The 20,076-nt window shown below is 39.5% G+C and overlaps 1 protein-coding gene across 4 annotated transcripts in view; it reads right to left on the reverse strand.

Annotated features, from left to right (window-relative positions):
- Positions 1-385: 385 nt before the first annotated feature.
- DESI2 (desumoylating isopeptidase 2) overlaps positions 386-20,076 on the reverse strand; it is a 45,338-nt gene continuing 25,647 nt past the window's right edge. For all 4 annotated transcript variants that reach the window (XM_019976465.2, XM_070768096.1, XM_070768094.1 and 1 more), the window contains 4 exons: positions 17,028-17,100; positions 14,258-14,351; positions 12,608-12,749; positions 386-3,903 (listed from right to left, as the gene is read on the reverse strand). In XM_019976465.2, coding sequence (XP_019832024.2) covers positions 3,670-3,903; positions 12,608-12,749; positions 14,258-14,351; positions 17,028-17,100 — 543 coding nt within the window. In that variant the 3' untranslated portion in view covers positions 386-3,669. The remainder of the gene's footprint in view (positions 3,904-12,607; positions 12,750-14,257; positions 14,352-17,027; positions 17,101-20,076) is intronic.

Here is a 20,076-nt window from a genome sequence, read left to right on the forward strand (position 1 = left end):
GAATACAGGAGAGTAAAAGTACAGGCAAATTCAAGAGGAATATACAATGGAGAAGGGCGCACAATGTCTCTGCAGAGCAGACGTGATTCTTGGGTTTAACAAATAACGTCCCTATTGGGTGTAAGAGAGACTACAGAATGCACTGTTCCAACGTGGGGAACAGAGCCAGGTGCTTCTAGACGGGGGGTGTGTTCAGGGGGCGCCCTATCCTTATCCCTACCCGTCTAGAAGCACCTGTAATCTGTAAATGGAGTGTAGCTTTTAAAATTGTATAAACAAAAAAATAAAAAATTTAAATAAAAATAGTACAGCCCCCCCAACCCCCCCCCACACACAAATATATAACATTTGCAGTCTTCTGGAGGTCAGAAAGCACTATAAAACATTTCTTATAAAAGTATTTTTTAATAAATTGATGTATTTCAATGTTGTTAACACGATAGCCCAATGCTATATCAAGGTAGCAAAAGTGAAGATTCCTGGTATTTTTTCATATAAACACTATGAATGACAGTACATTTGCATTCAAATTCACAAGAAATAATCTTCAGGTTCATGAAGATTCTCCAACTGCTGTAACACCTTTCAAACAGCGAAGATGTGTATTGACTAGGTAGACAAGGAAAGTCTAATGACTGAGCTGCACGCTAAACCATACTGAAGGGAAGGGCTACAATGGCAGTATGGCCAATTTGCTGAACAGAACCCAAGTCTTTTAAACTTAGTCATTGAAAGAAAATACAGCATGTATCAAAATTACAGAGTATCTTATAGAAATGGAGCCATAAGACGACACACAGATGAGAGCCCTGAAGCAGTGAAAATGTTTCTACCCGTTTTGTGATGGAAAGAAGCCATGTATACAGAGGCCCGCAGCTGTCTGTAGGGTTGAATCTCCTCATACACACAATGCTATCAATTGGCGAAAACCAGAATTCCCTGCTCTGTACAAATGCTGGTGAAGGTAACTTGCACTATTGCTGTGGGTCAGAGCAACAGTGGGCTGGATTTCAGGCATCAAGTGGAGGCTCTCTTTACTGCTGCATCACTGCCTTCTACCACTCCACAGGCCACGCTTTCCAAAACTGATGCCCACTTCTTAGGGTTGAAAAGAGAAAAAAAATGAAACCAAAGGGCACTGAGAACAAACAGCAGAAACCAGCAGCTCCTGGCCCTCTTTAACACTATTACTGTCCAACCCACCATGAGAAATGTATCACTTGGTTACAGCTACAAAGAGAACATCTGATGCCATCGTATCACATGTATCTTAATGACCTGGTTTTTTATACAGGATTTTTCTTAACAAAAATCAGGTTGAGAACAAGAGGCTTTTCCTTCAAGGGCAAGGGAAAGTGGCTAAATGCTAGTTAATTAAATTCATCCTCAATTTTGAACTGCAGTGAACAAACGGACTTAAATGAGATTTTCTAAAGACACTTATTTTCTCAACCTCAAGTACAATTAGACTGCCAACAATCTCATGTCCAGAATTTTATGGGCTGATTCTACGATAATTGGCCTTTTAGGCCATTATTTATTTTTACTAAGACCCTTTACACTATTTTTAAACCCCAGTTGCTGCAGATGAAAACAAATACAACAAAATCACAATAAAATCATTTGTGTGCTGAGGTGCTGGAATCTGGATGAGCAAAGGTAGAAGGTTCCTGGCTACTCACCAAGAAGTGCCTCAACAATGGCCACTCCTTCATGGGTGTCAGCAGCACAGACTTGAAATCGTGTATATTTGAATGGACAAGAAGAAAACTGGAATCCACCAAATTATTTTTTTAAAATATCCCAAGCAACTGCACTAAACATTTATCACTAACCCGAGTTTTAGGTTAGGATAGGACTCTTCTTTGAGTGAACTGATTCACTATCAGAGTCTTTGCATTTTATTCTCAATTTCACTTTTAGACCTGAACCGAGTCAACGTCTCATAACAATCATATATTCCTTTCTGGCCCATCTCCTAAAACAAGTGCTCTGCCCCTCTCAAAGAACTGAGAATAACTCATAAAGGCTTTCCTCTCCAGAAGCAGAACAGTCAAAAGCGTGATTAGGTTAAGTGGCTTCATTTTCCTCAGGTCAAACCCAAGGTTTATTTTCCCTATGAACAGGGTGTGCTTTATTTGATAAAACGACTCAAAATCAGCTTATGGAAAAGTTAAAAATGTAGTTTACTGAAAGATATGTATCTTTACAAAGAGTAATAGCAAACAATCCCATCTAGAAGTTTAAATAAATGTAGATGATTTTAAAACTAACAATATATATAAAGCTGAAGTCACTGCCTTGGATAATTTATACACTGCATCCAATATTTTATATAGGACATTCATTCTTAAGGCAGAAAAATTGAATCTGACATGTAATGACTTGGCTCTTACATCCAAGGGTCAAACTGGGAGTAGACGTGAGCAGACAGACTCCTTGCTAATGAGGACCTATCTGCGGTGACAACTTCGTTCTTAGAGTAGGTTATGTAAGACACACACATTTGGGAGAACAGAAAAAGACGAAGTCTAAGACACATAAATATGTGTTTTCCACACGAGGTCAATGTGACTAGGCTTTCTATTACGAGGTGAAACTACTCCCATAACAAACTAACAAACTTCAACATAGTCTTTCTGGTAGGGAACATAAAATGCTTAAAATATCCAAGTATTCACTTTTTTGGAAAGTGTTCATTTAGACTCTAGTTTTCAAGATGTAGTATAAAAGGTAGCCTGAATAGTTAAAAGCAGTTGAATGTCAACTCACACTGCTACTCAGAAGGCTACCACTAAGGATACTCCTGCCCCACGTACAAAATCCTGTGCGGGGAGGAAATCGATATATACTAAAAATGAAGCCCCCCAACCAATGCATGTGCAAAAACACTTGTTACCAGCAAGAGTATCTTTAACGAAAAACATCTTACAGAATCAGAGGCATCAAAGCCAGACTGACACGAGAGTGCACCACCCCGTGGAGGTGGACGGATATTTGGGATGAAAGCAACCGTTCAGCAGGAACCTTGGGAGATGTGCTACTCGGAGTGGAAGGCGCGCTAAGAGCACCTGGGCTCGGGCACCTCTCACGAAGACCAAGGTCCTGAGCCCTTAGGGCTGTGTGTGCTCCTTCACCTCTGTGCATCCTGGTGCCCAAAGGGTAACAAGAACAAAGACAAACCTAAAAGACAATTCTTAAGCAGGTCATGGTGACGGTAACTGTATTAAGTACCTTCCTCTGTGCCTATGACGTATGCCGTAGCTCGGGCAAAGGTCAGAAGTGTACAAAGATTACCTGCCTAAGTTCTGAAGACATGATTTTCTTCTTTCATGGTGGCAGAAGTCCATGCAAGATTTGTAAACAGTGATACAAAATACTGTAAACATAACTTAACAGAGCTTGTATAAAACAGAAGAAGTAAATCCAAATTTACAAGTGGGTAAAAAAAACAGAGGGCAGCTTCATACAAAGTTCTCCCTCCTGCGCCAAGTGATTTCTTTGTTTTGTTTTGTTTTTGATTACAAATATAATCCTGAGCTGAAAAACTGGGATTTGGGGGAGAGCCATCTTTGCATACAAAATATCCAAAGGACGTTTATTCTTTTACTTTTCTCTAGTGATAGTCAACTGCCACAGACAGTTCTGAATGTGTGACTTTGGAGACATTTATAGTTTGGTGTGGCGCCCAGGTCTGGAGCCCGTGGTGGTGCTGGCCATGGAAGCCGAGGCTGCAGCGTCCTCTGCTTCCTCCAGTTCGTCCTGGAGCTCCTGGCTGACACTGGACTGCAGGGCTGCGGGCGTGAGCCACTCCTTTGGGAGGCAACTCTGTAGAAAAGGTATACAGGAGCTGAAGTAGGCAAGCCGATTGATCCAGCGAGGAATCTCTTTCCCACAGAGAATCTACAGGGGAGAAGAAGCGTAGCATTAGGTGAGTGATTGAGGTTATCTGGTCCGCTGCCAAGGAGTGGAGGGTCAGGGAGGCAGGCGGATATGTAGAAAAGCCACTGCTCCGTGTCCTTTGGTGCTGCTATTTCCAACCTTTGATGACAAGCCGCTCCCTAACTCAGAAGCCTGGGGTCTCCCTATTGTCAGCTCCGTCCCTTCCTTTCTGAAGAACTTTGCTAAGCTGCTTATTTTTTACATCTATAAAATCAAGCTAATTCCATTTAGTTCCTTTCTTTCTTTGCTCTTTGCAACTGCTTGGGGATGCTTGTAGAAGTATTTTGAACACAGAAGAAAAGACGTGTGAAAGAAGATATTAGTCAAGTACCAGGAGCGCCAGGCAGTTCTCATCCTTATCCTCAAAACTTGTAAGCCCCATCTTTTTCCAACTGCAAATAGTATGAACTAGGTCTTCTATAATACTAACTTTATTACCCTCCTTTCCTTCCACAGCCGAAACTGGGCTTAACTAGGCCATGCTTTATTGTCCCTGTGGTGGTGTTGCCTCCAACCATGTCAAAGATTATAATCATTGTAATAATGATAATTATGATCCAGAAGTGAAGTATCAGCTAGTTTAGCTTCGTTGGTTTTAAAGTATCTTATGTCCAAAAATTAGCTAAAATGTAAATAAGCTGGCACCTGTAATCAAGCAATGTGACACTTTAGCCCTCTGCCTTAATGGCTTCATTTAAACACTATGTCTCTGTCTTAACCGAGGGTGGTCTCTCTGGGGGGAAAGTAGAAAGTTTTGATCATTTTTGATTACACTGCCTGGAAGCCCTGAGAGGCAGACAGTACTTAAACATACTTCAAGAATGTGCATGAAGTAGATCTGGGGGAAAGCTGAGCAATGACCTTATATTATTCCATTCCTATCTGTTTATTCTAAAAAACACAGGCAAACAAGTATTCCATTATATTTTACACCCAAGACATAATTAGGGGGATTTGTATATTTGAAGGTTACCACAGAAGTGGTGACTAGGAATAGTTAGGTTAATATAATAAGCAATTGGTGACTATCCAAGTGTTTTTCTTCATTCTCCTTCCTAAATCCTGATTTTATTTCTCTATGTATGAATGTACTTTATGGAAAGCTGACTTCATCTCAACATCCAGAGCTGGCTAGATTAACCTAAAACAGAGTTCTGTAAACTAAAGCCATCTGTTTTTATAAATAAAAATTTTACTGTAACACAGCCATGCCCCTTCATTTTTTTATGGCCTACGCTTCTTAGGCTACCATGGCAGAGACAGAATGGAATCCAGGAATAGTTGTCCACAGGCCTAAAATATTTACTATATGACTCTTTCAGAAAATGTGTGCAGATCCTCGATCAAGCCAATGTCTTTTATTAACCTTTGAGTCAAGATTCGTAAGTAGGTCATTGAGCACTGTAACTTGAATTCTTAAAATGAAATAAACTGTAGATAATAGGGTATCTGTGATACTTGTTTTAATTATGTATACATATCTAGATCATGATGTAAAATATATTTCTTACTGTGGAAAGTGATCAAAAAATATTTGATTCACATAACAAAATTACTTTTGCATTTAAGCATCAATTTGGTAATCTCTCTTTCTAGGAATTTACTGAAAAGAGGTGTGAACAGGGTTACTAATTACAGCATTGTTTGTAATAGCCAAAGACTAAAAATAACCCAAATGTCATTAATAGGAAACTGACATTTTGGCACATCCAAACAAGGAGTATCATTCAGCTGTTATAGAATAAACTCCATGCTACAATGTGAAGTGAAAAAAAAAAAGTAGAGAAACATATGTATAGGATGCTCCCCAAATGTAATGGTGGACAGGCACAGATTAAGTATCCACATTCCCATTCTAAAAGGGAGAACATGGAAGGAAGGAAGGAATTATTAGTCCTAAGCAATTTCAAAATCTGACTGGGCGACCTCCATTAGGTTTCAAGGCTTGGGACTAATCCTCTGTGGTCCTCAGTTCTGTTGTCTGGGCCCATGAAATCATCCTTTCTCACCAGCCTGTTTCCTGCCTATAGAATCTGAGAATCCAAGAGTCATCTTTCATTTTGTCCTTTCTCTGTCCCTTTTATTCCAAGCTGGCAGTGTTTCTACTAACGTAACAACCTCAAAAATGTTGAGTCTCCTGTGTACATCATGGGATTCACTCTACGAGGTATGAGGTTCCTCTGTAGATCTCTCCTGGAAGATTCCATTTCTACTCCTGATTTCCCGAGATGGTTCAAAGGATCCAGGAGTCGAATCTTTAATCTCTTCAGCAGCAGTTACCCAGTCACACCCTTGGGCCTTCTCTCTACAATATGCTTTCCTAACAGAAAAGCCCCTACTTTTACCATCTTTTCCACCTGGACATGCCAAACAATTCCAAATCATTAAGTTCTGACTCCTGTGTCGCTGAACTTTTCTTTCTTTATTTTATCTTTCTTTGTTCATTTCTTTTTTTCCGTCTGTGCATAAGCAGAAAGAATACCTTGAACACTTTGCTTGGAAATCTCATCAGCTAAATATTCAAGTTTAATGTTTACAGTTAGTTCTGCTTTCCACAAAACTGCTGGACAAAATTCAGCTAAGCTTCCTGTCACTATATAACAAAGATTTCCTTTCCTCTAATTTCCAATAACATGTTCCTTATTTCCTTCTGAGCCCTCACCAGCAGCACCTTTAATACCTGTATGTTCAGTATTTCTGCTCTGTTCAAGGTAATCCAGGTTTTTTCTATCAAACTCCTCATTATTGCTCCAGCCTTTACCAATCACCTAATTCTAAAACCACCTGCACATTGGTAAAGGTATTGTTATAGTGGCCCATCTCCAGGTACCAACATCTGTACTGGTTCCCTGTGGCAACTTTAACAAACTATCAGAAACTCAGTGGCTAAAACAATTCAATATTTTCTCTTACAGTTCTAAAGGCCAAGGAAGAAGGGTGGAGGGGAGTGGATATTGAGAAGTTAGAAAGCTATGAACACATTTTGTTTTTTCTTTCTCCCACATTTGACTGTGGAACCATGAAAAGACTTTATAAACACAAAATTAAACAAAAAAGCACCCCCCAACCAAAAAGATCAATGAAACAAGGACCCTGTGTAGAAAACTGGTGGCATAACCACACAAGAAAAAAATTATTTCAACTAACTACAAAACACTGTTACTTTTATTGAGCCATACTCTAATAAAATAGAACTGCAAAAAGCTTCTACTTTTCAGTAGTCATATTGCTGGTGGCAGTGGTTATACTATTACTCTAAGGTTGTGGCTCAGACGGTAAAGCGTCTGTCTACAATGTGGGAGACCCGGGTTCGATCCCTGGGTTGGGAAGAGCCCCTGGAGAAGGAAATGGTAAGCCACTCTAGTACTCTTGCCTGGAAAATCCCATGGACAGACAAGCCTGGTAGGCTACAGTCCATGGGGTCGCAAAGAGTCGGACATGACTGAGCGACTTCACTTTCACTTTCAAGATTGTTTTAGGTATAAAGGGATTAAAATGAATGGGTAATTATGTTGTTGAGAAATGGGATTTTATACCTGGCATAGCAAAATACAGATATACTATTGATAAGGTTAAGTAAAAATCCTATAGCCTGAATTTTAAGTAGAAACATCACTATGAAATTGTAAAAAAGCCCTAGCTCTGTCTACTGCAGGAAAAAAAAAAAAAAAAAAACCTAGAAACTATCACCAACGCACTAGCAAGGAGCAACCCTAATGCCCAGATTAAGATTTCTAAATATTTATGGAGAAGGCAATGGCACCCCACGCCAGTACTCTTGCCTGGAAAATCCCATGGACGGAGGAGCCTGGTAGGCTGCAGTCCATGGGGTCGCTGAGGGTCAGACAGGACTGGGCGACTTCACTTTTACTTTTCACTTTCCTGCTTTGGAGAAGGAAATGGCAACCCACTCCAGTGTTCTTGCCTGGAGAATCCCAGGGGCGGTGGAGCCTGGTGGACTGCTGACTATGGGGTCGCACAGAGTTGGACATGACTGAAGTGACTTAGCAGCAAATATTTACTAGAAGGAAACAGTTCTGAGGTAGGAAATACATAGATGAGCCTGTAATATCTCATTATACCAAAACCCAAGAAGGCAATTAAAGATGAACAAAGTCAGGGTGGGATGAACTGGGACTGACATATATATACTACTATGTATACAACAGATCGGAGAAGGCAATGGCACCCCACTCCAGTACTCTTGCCTGGAAAATCCCATGGACAGACAAGCCTGGTAGGCTGCAGTCCATGGGGTCGCTGAGGGTCGGACACGACTGAGCGACCACTTTCATTTTTCACTTCCCTGCATTGGAGAAGGAAATGGCAACCAGTGTTCTTGCCTGGAGAATCCCAGGGACGGGGGAGCCTGGTGGGCTGCTGTCTATGGGGTCGCACAGAGTTGGACACGACTGAAGTGACAGCAGCAGCAGCATACGACAGATAGCTAACGAGGACCTACTGTATAGCACAGGGTACACTACTCAATGCTCTGTGGTGACCTAACGGGAATGAAACCCAAAGAGGGGACATATGTATACGTACAGCTGATTCACTTTATTGTACGGCAGACACTAACATACATAACATAAAGCAACTAAACGCCAATAAAATTGTTTTAAAAAATTAGCATCATATCAAAAGACTCAGAAGCTGACTTAGAGAGAATCCCATCGATAAAAAATAGGACAAGGACAATAACTGCACTGAACTGAAATATATCAATTATTTTTGAATCTGTGGGGGGGGGGGGGCGGAATCTATAGTTATACTACATTCTGAAAAAAATCTGTTACCTTTGGAGAATGCTAGGGAACTGTATCAGGAGCCCCCAAGACCATTTCCAGGTTAGATGATTTGCTGAGGGGACTCATAGGACTTGGCATATAGTTGTATTCATAGCTATGATTTATTACAGTAAAAAGAATACAAAATTAGCAAAAAAAAAAAAAAAAAAAAAGGCACAGGTCGAAGTCCACAGGAAATCAGGCACAAGCTTTCAAAGGTCCTCTTCACAGTGCAGTCACAAAGGATAAGAAGCTGTGACAACACACACGGAATGTTTATTACTAGGGGAACATGAGAGACCTAATGTCTAAGGTTTTTATATGCTATGCTATGCTAAGTCACTTCAGTCATGTCCAACTCTGTGCGACCCCATAGACGGCAGCCCACCAGGCTCCCCATCCCTGGGATTCTCCAGGCAAGAACACTGGAGTGGGTTGCCATTTCCTTCTCCAATGCATGAAAGTGAAAAGTGAAAGGGAAGTCGCTCTGTCGTGTCCGACTCTTAGTGACCCCATGGACTGCAGCCCACCAGGCCCCTCCATCCATGGGATTTTCCAGGCAAGAGTGAGTACTGGAGTGGGGTGCCACTGCCTTCTCCAAGGTTTTTATATAGGCCTGGTCATATAGGCACCCTTTCCTAGCACGTACTTAAGCCTCCCAGAACCAAAGCAGGGCTTTAGCGTTAGTCGCACTCACACACAGTTCAGGTACATGAGCCCTTAATCTGCGGGAGTCTGGGGCAGGTGAGACCCTCCTGAAAACCAAGTTCTTAGAGGCAGCCAAGGAAGACTCTGTATGCAGGTGTTTTTAAAGACAGCAGTCTCCAGGCTGCTTGGTTTACTTTTCTCGCACAGTTTACCCCTCAGCCAAGCTGTCACAGTAGAAATGATCAGAGGACCCCCTGTGGCACTGAGACCAACTTGAAGAACTGAGCTCAGTTGCACTCTTGAGGGGTGCCAGACTTACCCAGTTGAAATAAACTCCATTAAACCATCAAAGTTTAAGTTTCAGTATGAGCTTTCTTCATCTGGTCTAAGGTATCAATTTAGGCACAGCACAATGCTGGCCAGTAAGGTGAAGTTGACCTGAAAGATCTTCCAGGGCCGAAGCAATGTCATGATAGTCAGGGTGCGCACAGAAGGAGAATACCAGAGGGCACCACCAGAAGCTAAGCTCATGGAGTCAGGGCACTCTCAGCAGGGCAAACATGAGTCAGGCAGCACAGGGTTAACAAGGCCCCAGATGCTTTCTCACTGTGGTGAGCACTGTGGGCCTGTTACAGACAGAACATCTGCATCCCCTCAAAAGTCCTGTGGAAATTGTAGCCCTCACTGTGCTGGTCTTTGGGGGTGGGGCCTCTGGGAGGTAATCAGGTCAGGAGTGGTGTAAGCAGCCTTATAGAAGAGATGTGGGAGCTTCTGCACTGCGTCCACCGGGTGAGGACACAGCGAGAAGATGGCCTGTGGACCAGGAAGCAGGCCTCTCGCCAGGCCCTGAGGTCGGCCAGCTCCTTGACCTGGGACTTCCAAGCCTCCAGAACTGGGAGAAATAAATTCTTATTGTTTACAAGCCACCAGTCTACAATATTTTGTTGCAGCAGCCCAAATGGACAGGGCCCTCTGCTCCAGTCTGAAAAATGAGCTGCATCTTGGTTCAGAGGGACTGCCTGAAGGCACTCAGTCCCAAACAGTTCTTTCTGTACATGACACGAGGTGATCAGCCTTGTGAGTGTGGAAGACATCTGCTCATGTTCGGCGTGGGGAGCGCAGGAGCGAGGCCCACCTTCTGCTGTCCCTGAGCCAGTGCTGTCACTGTGATTACAAGCTCAGTGGCCTGTTTGAATTCAAAGTGCCTGCAGCAGCTGAGGCAGGCAGAATGAAAAGCTCTTCCTCAGGGAGAGGGAAAAGATTATTAATGCCTTCACCCATCCTGGTCTCCTCAGGGGCCAGGGTTTTCTTTTGTTGTTGTTGTTACAAAATCAGTATGTCACATTCAGCAATCGTAACTTCATATTAAAAAAAGAATGCCCCACTCTCCCCCAGACCTTCTGTCTGGATCTGGAAAGGAAGTATATACGAGGAACACAAGAGTTTTCAGAGGAAACATTTTTATATAATTTAACCAGCTAGATGCATTATGTTAGAAATCAGTCAGGATTAAATCCTGAATTTCCAGAAAATTTTAAAATGGGTTTCTATAGCCAACACCTCCTTTCCTCCTGGTCATTGATCTAGTGAATGGTCTAGAAAAGATCCCTCTGAGTCTGGGGATGGCTGCACGTGGTAATCAAGCTACCTTATTCAGGTGGGTGCTCCAGGAGACAGGTGGGAGAAAAGCAGAGTTGTTAGGTGAGCACTCCGTTGCTGCAAACTGCAATGAATTCTGATACTCAATTCTGATACTCATGAAGGGGCCTGCACTGAAACACCCCGGGGATGGGGTTGAAAGTAAGTTCTGTTAGGAGTGGTCCTAGGGAGGAGGGGTCACAGGCCTAGTGATGTGGTCTCCCCTAACTTGCAGCTTTTGGCAACAATCACCAAGTCAGGAATGCAATCAGTCTCTGTCTGAGAAATACAGAGCTGGTCAGCAGCTCGATTTCAGATGGTCCCGATGGAGGAAAAGCCCCTTTCTGTGGACACCTGCAACACGGTTCAGTCAACATCCATGGTGTGTATCTTACAAACATGCCACTGGTCCTCAGAAAACAACTGGCGAGGCACAGCAACAGTGAGCTGTAGCCCTGTTTGGAAGTTATGCTGGGGAAGCCAGGAGGGCAGTGAAAAGGGCCAGCTAGCTAAGCAGCTCTGCAGAGGTCACTGAAACTGCAGCTCATTTTCTCCTTTACATATTTCACAATTCCTGTGGTACTTGATGTGGCCACTTCGACCATCTGCTAAGTATCAGGAAGCTGGGAAGCGGTTTCAAGTGCCATTTAATTCTCCAGATCTTATTTTATAATCTTTTAACTTTCTTCCCTCCATTTTCTTTTTTAAGGTCCTTTACTTTGGATCTACTTTAGGTTTTCTGCTTGGCACCCAAGAACTGGGAAGGTAAATAAGTGCCTATGTGATGACTGGCAGAGTGAAACTTCTAGATAAGAGAAATGAATCACTTATTAATAAGTAAGAGCCAGAAAAAAGTTGAAGTTGGCAACTAAAAGTTAGGAAAAGAGAAATCTTATTGGTTAAGAAGTGGAAGTCACTTAGGCATTAATTTTTTACGATTTTTCGCCCCAATCCCCTTGGCATTAATTTAAGTGAAAATATAAGGCTGTAATAAATAAATTAGAATAAGAAGCGACTCATTATTGTACTCACTCTACACACTTGCTAGGTCATGACTAGACTTACAATTTAAAACTGTGCTGACTCTAAATGAACTTTTATGGTTGAGAGTCGGAGCGGGGGAGGACAGTAAAGGAGTTTGGGATGGACATGTACACACTGCTGTATTTAAAAGGGATAATCAACAAGGTCCTCCTATATATAGCACAGGGAACTCTGCTCAATGTTATGTGGCAGCCTGGACAGGAGGGAGAGTTTGGAGGAGAACAGATACATGTACATGTACGGCTGAGTCCCTTCGCTGTTCACCTGAAGCTATCACAACATTGTTAATCGGCTGTACTCCAATACAAAAGAAAAATATAATTAAAAAGAATTGAATGCATAAAGTAAAAAAAAACCCCAAACTATGCTGACTCTAAAGTTACCAACTTTGGAAAGGTCACTCATATATAATAGTTACAGAAAAGAAATAAAATACCATATATTGCATAATGTAAATAAACAGAAAAAAATAACTTGCTAAATATAGTGGGGCAGTAAGTATATGAGTAAATGTTATTTATTTGAAGAACTTTTAGAATAAAATTTACCTCTGATAAAGCCGAAGAAAAGTGATTGCAATTTTTATGCATCAAATGATAGGCATTGCCTTTGTATTCTTTTCCCAATTCTTCCACAATTTTTTCTATATCATCTTCTAGGAAGTCAGTGCTCCCTAAAACAACAGCTTCTCTTAAAGAAAAAAAAGGAAAAAGAAAAAAAGAATATAGCTGTGTGAGTTATATTATAGGCATGCTTAAAGACTTATTTCCAGAAATGTTTATTTCCAGGAATATTATGATGGGTGTTTAACAAAGCAGGGTTAATGTAATAAGACTAAAAAGTAAATGAGGTATTTTAATAATCTGATTATTTTAGTTTCTACTTTTTAAAAGCAATGAACTCTTAAGTATACCACTTCTAAATAAAACAAACTCAAAATAAGTCATTCCCCTTATTAAACAGTATTATAGTAAAAATGTAATATCACAGTTATTTTTATTACTATTGCATTAGAATTTACATTACTAGAGCACCAGATCCACGCTGCAAATATTCTTGCTTAATTACAGCTGCCATCAAATAGCTGGTCATAGTCTCACTTAAAAATAATCTTTTAAGTTACCTGCCACTGGGCTGCAGTGAGATCAACTTCCAAATGACTAATTTTAAAAAAAGGCATAAAAACAAACCCGTTCTAAACAATACACCAAACCAAAAAACAAACCAACCCCCCACCACTTCTAAACTACTACCCTGGAAATGCAATAGACATCATTCAACAGAGAGTACAATTTTAGTCAGATTCAAGTTAGAATCCAAGAAAGCTGACGACACTCAGAAAATCCTTTTACCTAGGAGTTTTGGCAAAAGGGAGACCTAACAGATGGATTCAGGCTGGCATTATAGCACTTACGTGTGTAAATATTTCAAATTGGTTATAGGCTAAGAGAACCATTAACTCAGTAGTGATAAAAGGGAATAGCCTTATACTGAATTTCAGTGTTATAACCTCATGTCATTATTTTTCACTTGGAAACTATTATAGGCCTAGAAGTTTCTTTAAAGCTCCTTGAAACTAAGATTCTAAATATCACTTTAAATATAAAACTTAATTAAGGAATGACAATTTGATTATCAGCATTAGCAGTAGGTTTTCGGTGCTTTTTACTACTCCCAAGGCTCCAGAGTACACTCATATCCATACATTTTAGGTCTATCAATGCATATAATACCTTAACAATACTTTCTCGGCTAATCTATTCAGATTATTTTAGTTATTTCAAGTTTATAAATAGTGTCTCTTTCACTGGGAACATGAAGAGGTTTTTAAGAGTGTTAGGTAGGTCACAATCTTTCCTCCATCTCCCTCCAAATAGGAGACTGAGGGAAGCAATCATTAGATAGGAAAGTCTGTTAAAGCAAAGTCTTACATTAAGGTAAAAACATTTGTAAAGCAGATAAAATAACTTCCGTGGGTCCTCAGTAAGAGCAACAGACTAGCTTCTTTCAGGCACTTTATCTGGCTGATTACTATCTTTACACGACTTAGATTTGATTTTAAAGCGTTAGCAACTAAAACAACATTGAAGAAACATTTTAACTTGCTATATTTTTAAATCTACAGAATGAATTCTGTATGCCTGAATACAAGTTTTGGCACCTAAGACAGTGTAATAAAAATTATCCTCCCTACTTACTTAAATTTAAATGTTTCTCCTAGTTCAGAAGCATTTCCTGGGGAAATTTCAAATATTCCAGAAAAGGGATAAGGATGGCCACCATAAGCAAATTCTGAAAAGAGAAAACTCATGATTCTTAGTATTTATCACATAAAATTTAACCAGTATGCTGAATTAGATTTAATAAATGATGAAGATAATAATGATACCATCTAAATATTTTCAATTTAGTAATGCTTTCACAAACATCTCATTTAGCTATTACTTGTATAGAACAGTTGACGCAAGACTTGAAACTCTAATAAAAGATGCTCCAAGGTAATTCTGACTTCCATGTTTACTTTATAATGGCTAGAGGAGAGTGCCTAACACTCAAAAGAGAAAAAAGTTCCAGTGTTTCCCTATCACACCGAAGTATGTAGGTGGTCAGTTCAGTGTTGTGCCATTTAAAAATTAAAGTGGTCAAATTTCAAACTTGTATTTTACTGGAAAAACTGTCTAATAACAATGAGTTTTCAAGGTTCTTGGGATTTATCTTTATCTTTGATTAAGAATGAAACATTAGGAAACCAGAAAAATGGAATTCAATCCCCCTCATTCAAGAAAAAATCAGCTGAAAAATGAATACACACAGCCCCTGACACACACCACACAGCACATCTGTGAGAGAGAGACAGCAGCTTGGATCACATACAGTGAATGTACATCCAGACTGACAGACACAACTCTCAGCCAGAATGAAAACGAAGCATGGTTTCAAATCAGGAAGGAAATAAAGTTTCTGGCAACAATTATGGTATGAGATACTTTGATATTTAAATGGAAAACTGTAGTAGACTTAAAGAATTCTAAACAAATGCTTAAATTGTCACTCAAATTTATTAAATATAATCTTAAAAGGTTTTAGAACAAGGCATGGGAAAGAATAAGGCAATTCTAAGTTTACTTTTGATTCAGATCTTTCATAAGAAACAACAACAATGTAGAATAAGAAGGCATTTAATTCTGAAACATATAACTTTTTAATAACAGAACTTTATAAAACACTGTAGATAAGGTTAGATATCGAAAAATCATATTTTGATTTTTAATGTTCTCAATTATAGTAAAATTGTAGGCCCACTTATTTGTCTATTCAAGAAGCAATAATTCACTTTTAGGAATGTAGTTGGTTCTGGTTTTGCTCTTTTGAACCATGTTTCTAATTATTCCTAAGTCATTTTATGAATGGGAACAATGATTAGGCAGATAAAAGGATAATGGACTAGTATATGAGAATACTTGGGTTCAAGTCTTAGTTTTGTTAATTAGCAGTATGACTTTCTGCAGGTTTGCCCCATGCTACAATCTACCTCAGAGTAGCGTGGTCATGTGGTTCCAAAATCGATGGCACTTTAAAAACTGTAACATACCACTCAAATTCAGTTAAAAACGAACATTCCTGCAACTTTGGCAAAAGCCACATCAAACAGGGAGCAAGCCCATGGGCTACAATCGCACCTGTATCAATACACCAACCACTGGAACCTTCAACACAAACCCCTCTGCTTTCTGGTAGATGCAGTCTTTCAAGTAAAATGGAGCTTACATGGCAGATTTTTATAGCCAATATTTAATATGGTACACTGCACCTAGAAGCAGCTAATTTAGCATATAAAAGGGGACAGTAAAACACCACACTGACACATGTAGTCAATGAGCCTTTTCCTTGTATTAGCTAACCTGGTACCACGGGGTCACAAAGAGCCAGACATGACTTAGCGACCAAACGACAAATGTAGTCTTCAGGGGTAACTGGGAAGAAACTGCAGTAGCATAATCTGAGAGGTCACAAAGACTGCCTGCTGCTGCTGCTAAGTCGCTTCAGTCGTGTCCGACTCTGTGCGATCCTACAGACGGCAGCCCACCAGGCTCCACTGTCCCTGGGATTCTGCAGGCAAGAATACTGGAGTGGGTTGCCAGTTCCTTCTCCTAGCTGAAGCAAATAAGAGCATTTCTGCTACAGGGTGAGCTTATGATTCAAACTAGTATATTATTACAACCTTGGTGAAACCAGCAACGTGCTCTGTCTTATGAACAACATTCTACTTAAAACATGGTCAGGAGATTATCTTGTACCAAGAGAGAGAATTAGAACAAAGGAAAAAGCTGTTGAAACAGAGCTGCTTGGTTTGAGTGGTTCCAGCTACGTTTACCATAATGAATGGTAATAAAGAATAAAAAGGGCTCAAATAATGACAAAGGCCATCACTCTTAAGCAAAAAGCAACATGTATTCAAAGGCAGGATTTGCTCAGTAATATTTTTAAACTTTATAACTATACATTTGTAGGTCTACAAAAACAAGTTACAGAAATTCCCTCAGGAAATTGGTATTTCAAAATTGACGTTCCAGCACCAATCCTTTTCCAACCAAAATGATTATTTATATCATACTATCTTTTCAAAGTGCAAGGTTTCTTAGGAAGGTCAATATAGATTAAGGCAAAACTGTCATGGTATAACAATCTCAAAAGGAAAATATTTTTTAAGACACAGGATTTAGAATAAAAGATAACCAAATCAATGTACATGTGTGTAGTTTGAGTACTTTCTCCTCAAATACATTCAATTTTGGGCATTTTTCCAAAATACAGTATAAACAAATATGGGGAGATTTCCCCCTATTTCTACAATAAAGTATGGTACTTAAAAAAAAAGGGGGGGGGAAGAGCTACAGTCATGATTTTGCAACTCCTTTAAATGAGAAAAATCTTCAGAAAGTGTATTTAGACTGTGTGCACACATACCTCTGCCATATACTTCAATTCCTGAATGAAAAACTCCAATTCCGATGGAAGAGGTGTATTCGTTCATCCAGTACTAGAGGGGAAGAAAAGATTCAGTATATTTTTCATTTATAATTCAAATCCACGTACAGGAGGCTACTATTTCCTGAATCTTTTACTGAATATTTAGGCCTTTCTAACCCTATTCCTTGGTATTTTCCTTACAGCTCTGAAATTCCCATGATAAGGGCACATTCAGTCCTATCACTGTGCCTTTGACTGTTCATCTAACATATGGAATGCCTTCCTGCGTCAAGATCAAAGTGAACGGAAAGTGACAGATGCCCAGTCATGTCTGACTCTTTGCAATCCCACGGACTGTAGCCTACCAGGCTCCTCTGTCCATGGATTTCCCAGGCAAGAATACTGGAGTGGGTTGATACTTCCTTCTCCGGGGGATCTTCCTGACCCAGGATCAAACCTGGGTCTGCTGCACTGTAGGAAGATTCTTTACTTCCCTTTACCAGGGAAGCTCAACAATCTCATTAGTAATCAGAAAAATGCTAGTTAAAACAATAAGCTACCATTCTTTTTTTTTTTGTCTGCTTGGCTGTGGGGCCTTAGTTATCCAACCAGGGATTGAACCCAGGCCCTCATCAGTGAGAGCACAGAGTCTAACCACTGGATGGCTAGGCAACTCCCTACCAGTATTTTTTTTTTTTTTTAATCTATCAGACTGGCGAAGATACAAAACATTGCTAATACTTAGTGTTGGTAAGGATGTCAGAAGATACTGCACAAATGTGAATCAATGACAATTAATCAACCATTCCACCTCCTGGAAGGCAGTCTACAGAAATGCTTGAACATATGCAGAGACATGTCCTAGGATATTAACTTCAGTTATCTATAGCACTAAAAACTGGAAACAATCTAAATACCAGTAGGAGAATGGTTACATAAGTGATGGTAAATCCATATGATGAACTATCATACAGCTACTAAAAAGAATGAGTTACTATAAAAGGGCACCAAAAATATACCTAAGACACATAAAGTAAAGACACCAGGTCATAATACATTACCTGTAGCAAGATCACATTTTTGTAAGTTAAATAAATAGGTCCTGTGTGTATGTTTACATGCTAAATATAAAACAAAACAAACAAAACTACCAATTACAACAATTACAAAAAAAGAATTGGTATTACAAAAATACCAATTACAACAAAAGAAAGTTTGAAACATTACAGATCAAACTGTTAACAGTTTGGGGGAGCGGAGAAATATAGCATGGGGGTGTGAACACAAAGGTGTAAAGAGATATATTCACTTTTGACTCCATACACTTCAAGATTGTTTTTTCTCAATTTTATGAACTATGTATATTACTAACTTTTATAATTAGAAAAATGTTTACCCAAATCTATTTGTTCAGTGGTTTCCTTAGAGCCAACTTCTAGGACTTAAATTGTCTTTTCCAATTGAGAAATCTCATTGCTTACTCTGTACAACCAATAATTTGATCTACTATCTAACTTCCTTAACAATGGCACCTACAGGTTTTTGTTCTAGATGCAGACAGCTCCAATGTAAAGTTACCTTTTCTCTTTTTATGGTGTGAGCACCTCTCTTTCAAAATAGAATATTTTTGAAAAAGAGATACATAATAGTTGTCTGCAATAATCAAAAGACTTTAAAACTCTTAGTAAATTGAACATTTATTTGCATTTAACATTTAATATCACTATTAATTTTAACAATTTATCTTTTGTTGACCTGTAAATAGCCTTCTCAAAGTGCTTTTATAATAGATTTCTATAATGGGAATCTAAACGTTTTATTAAGAGAGAGAAAGGTTTTCATGACAAAACAAAAACAAAAACCCTGCACAATGACTTTTGGCCAGAAGAGTTAATACAGGTTTAGGATGGGAATGTACTTGTCAGAGTGGGGAATCCTAGATTCAGAAATCTTTTAGTCTCTGCTCTTTCACAGTTGAAAATAATCTCCTCTATAGCACTCTGTATGTTGCCTGGGTATATATACTATATATACTACTTTGGTCTGAAATTTCCCTGCATTCAAGACTTTATGTTCTAAATATAAAAGAATATGTTTCGACACATTCTATAAATTGGAAAATCAATAAAATGAGAGAAGCTAAAAATGAGAGAGAAAACCCATCACCTGAAAATTTGGTCAGTCCTTTAAAGTTTACCATAAGAGATCTGACTACGTAAGGCTCTAAAGAACTGCTGAGACTCTGTAATGAAAAACGAACCTGACAGCTCTGCAGGCGGCAGTGTCACCTCCACATACAGAAAGCTGGACATCAGGCCAAGGGTTTCTGCTCAAGGTTATGGAAGCCTGCAAGTTTCTAGGAAGAGGATTTCTTAACCCAGAGATATTTCTTTGAACAGTATTAAAAGCATACGTTAACCACTCTTAACATTGTTTCCCAAAGGCTCTGTCTCAATATTCTGCGCCAGGCAGGAATTAATGCTGATGTTTAACAATGAGGGACTCAACAGTTCTTTGCATTTCAAGTATCTTCTATCCCTAGAAAGGGCCCCAAAGGTAAGAGTTATTTTCTGGGTTAAAGTAACTATTTACTAGTTACAGATCTATGACTAGATATTTCTACTGATCTTAAAAAAACAATTATAAAGAATACTATGAGTAACTGTACACTAACAAATTGGATAACTGAAATGAAGAGAATAAATTCCTGGGAAGACAGAGTACTGACGCTGAATCAAGAAAAGACAGAAAATTTGAATAGATCTGTAATTAATGAGAATGAAGAAAAGAGAATGAATTGGTCATTTTAAAGCTATCCTGAAAGAAAAGCCTACAACCAGGTGATTTGGTGCTAGTGGTAAAGAACCCGCCTGCCAATGCAGGAGATGCAAGAGATGTGGATTTGATCCCTGGGTTGGGAAGATTCCCTGGAGTAGGGCATGGTAACCCACTCCAGTCTTCTCGTCTGGAGAATCCCAGAAGAGCCTGGTGGGCTACAGCCCATAGGGTTGCAAAGAATCCAACACAACTGAAGCTACTGAGCATC

This window comes from Bos indicus, chromosome 16 (assembly GCF_029378745.1).
Source record: "Bos indicus isolate NIAB-ARS_2022 breed Sahiwal x Tharparkar chromosome 16, NIAB-ARS_B.indTharparkar_mat_pri_1.0, whole genome shotgun sequence".
Lineage (NCBI taxonomy): Eukaryota > Metazoa > Chordata > Mammalia > Artiodactyla > Bovidae > Bos > Bos indicus.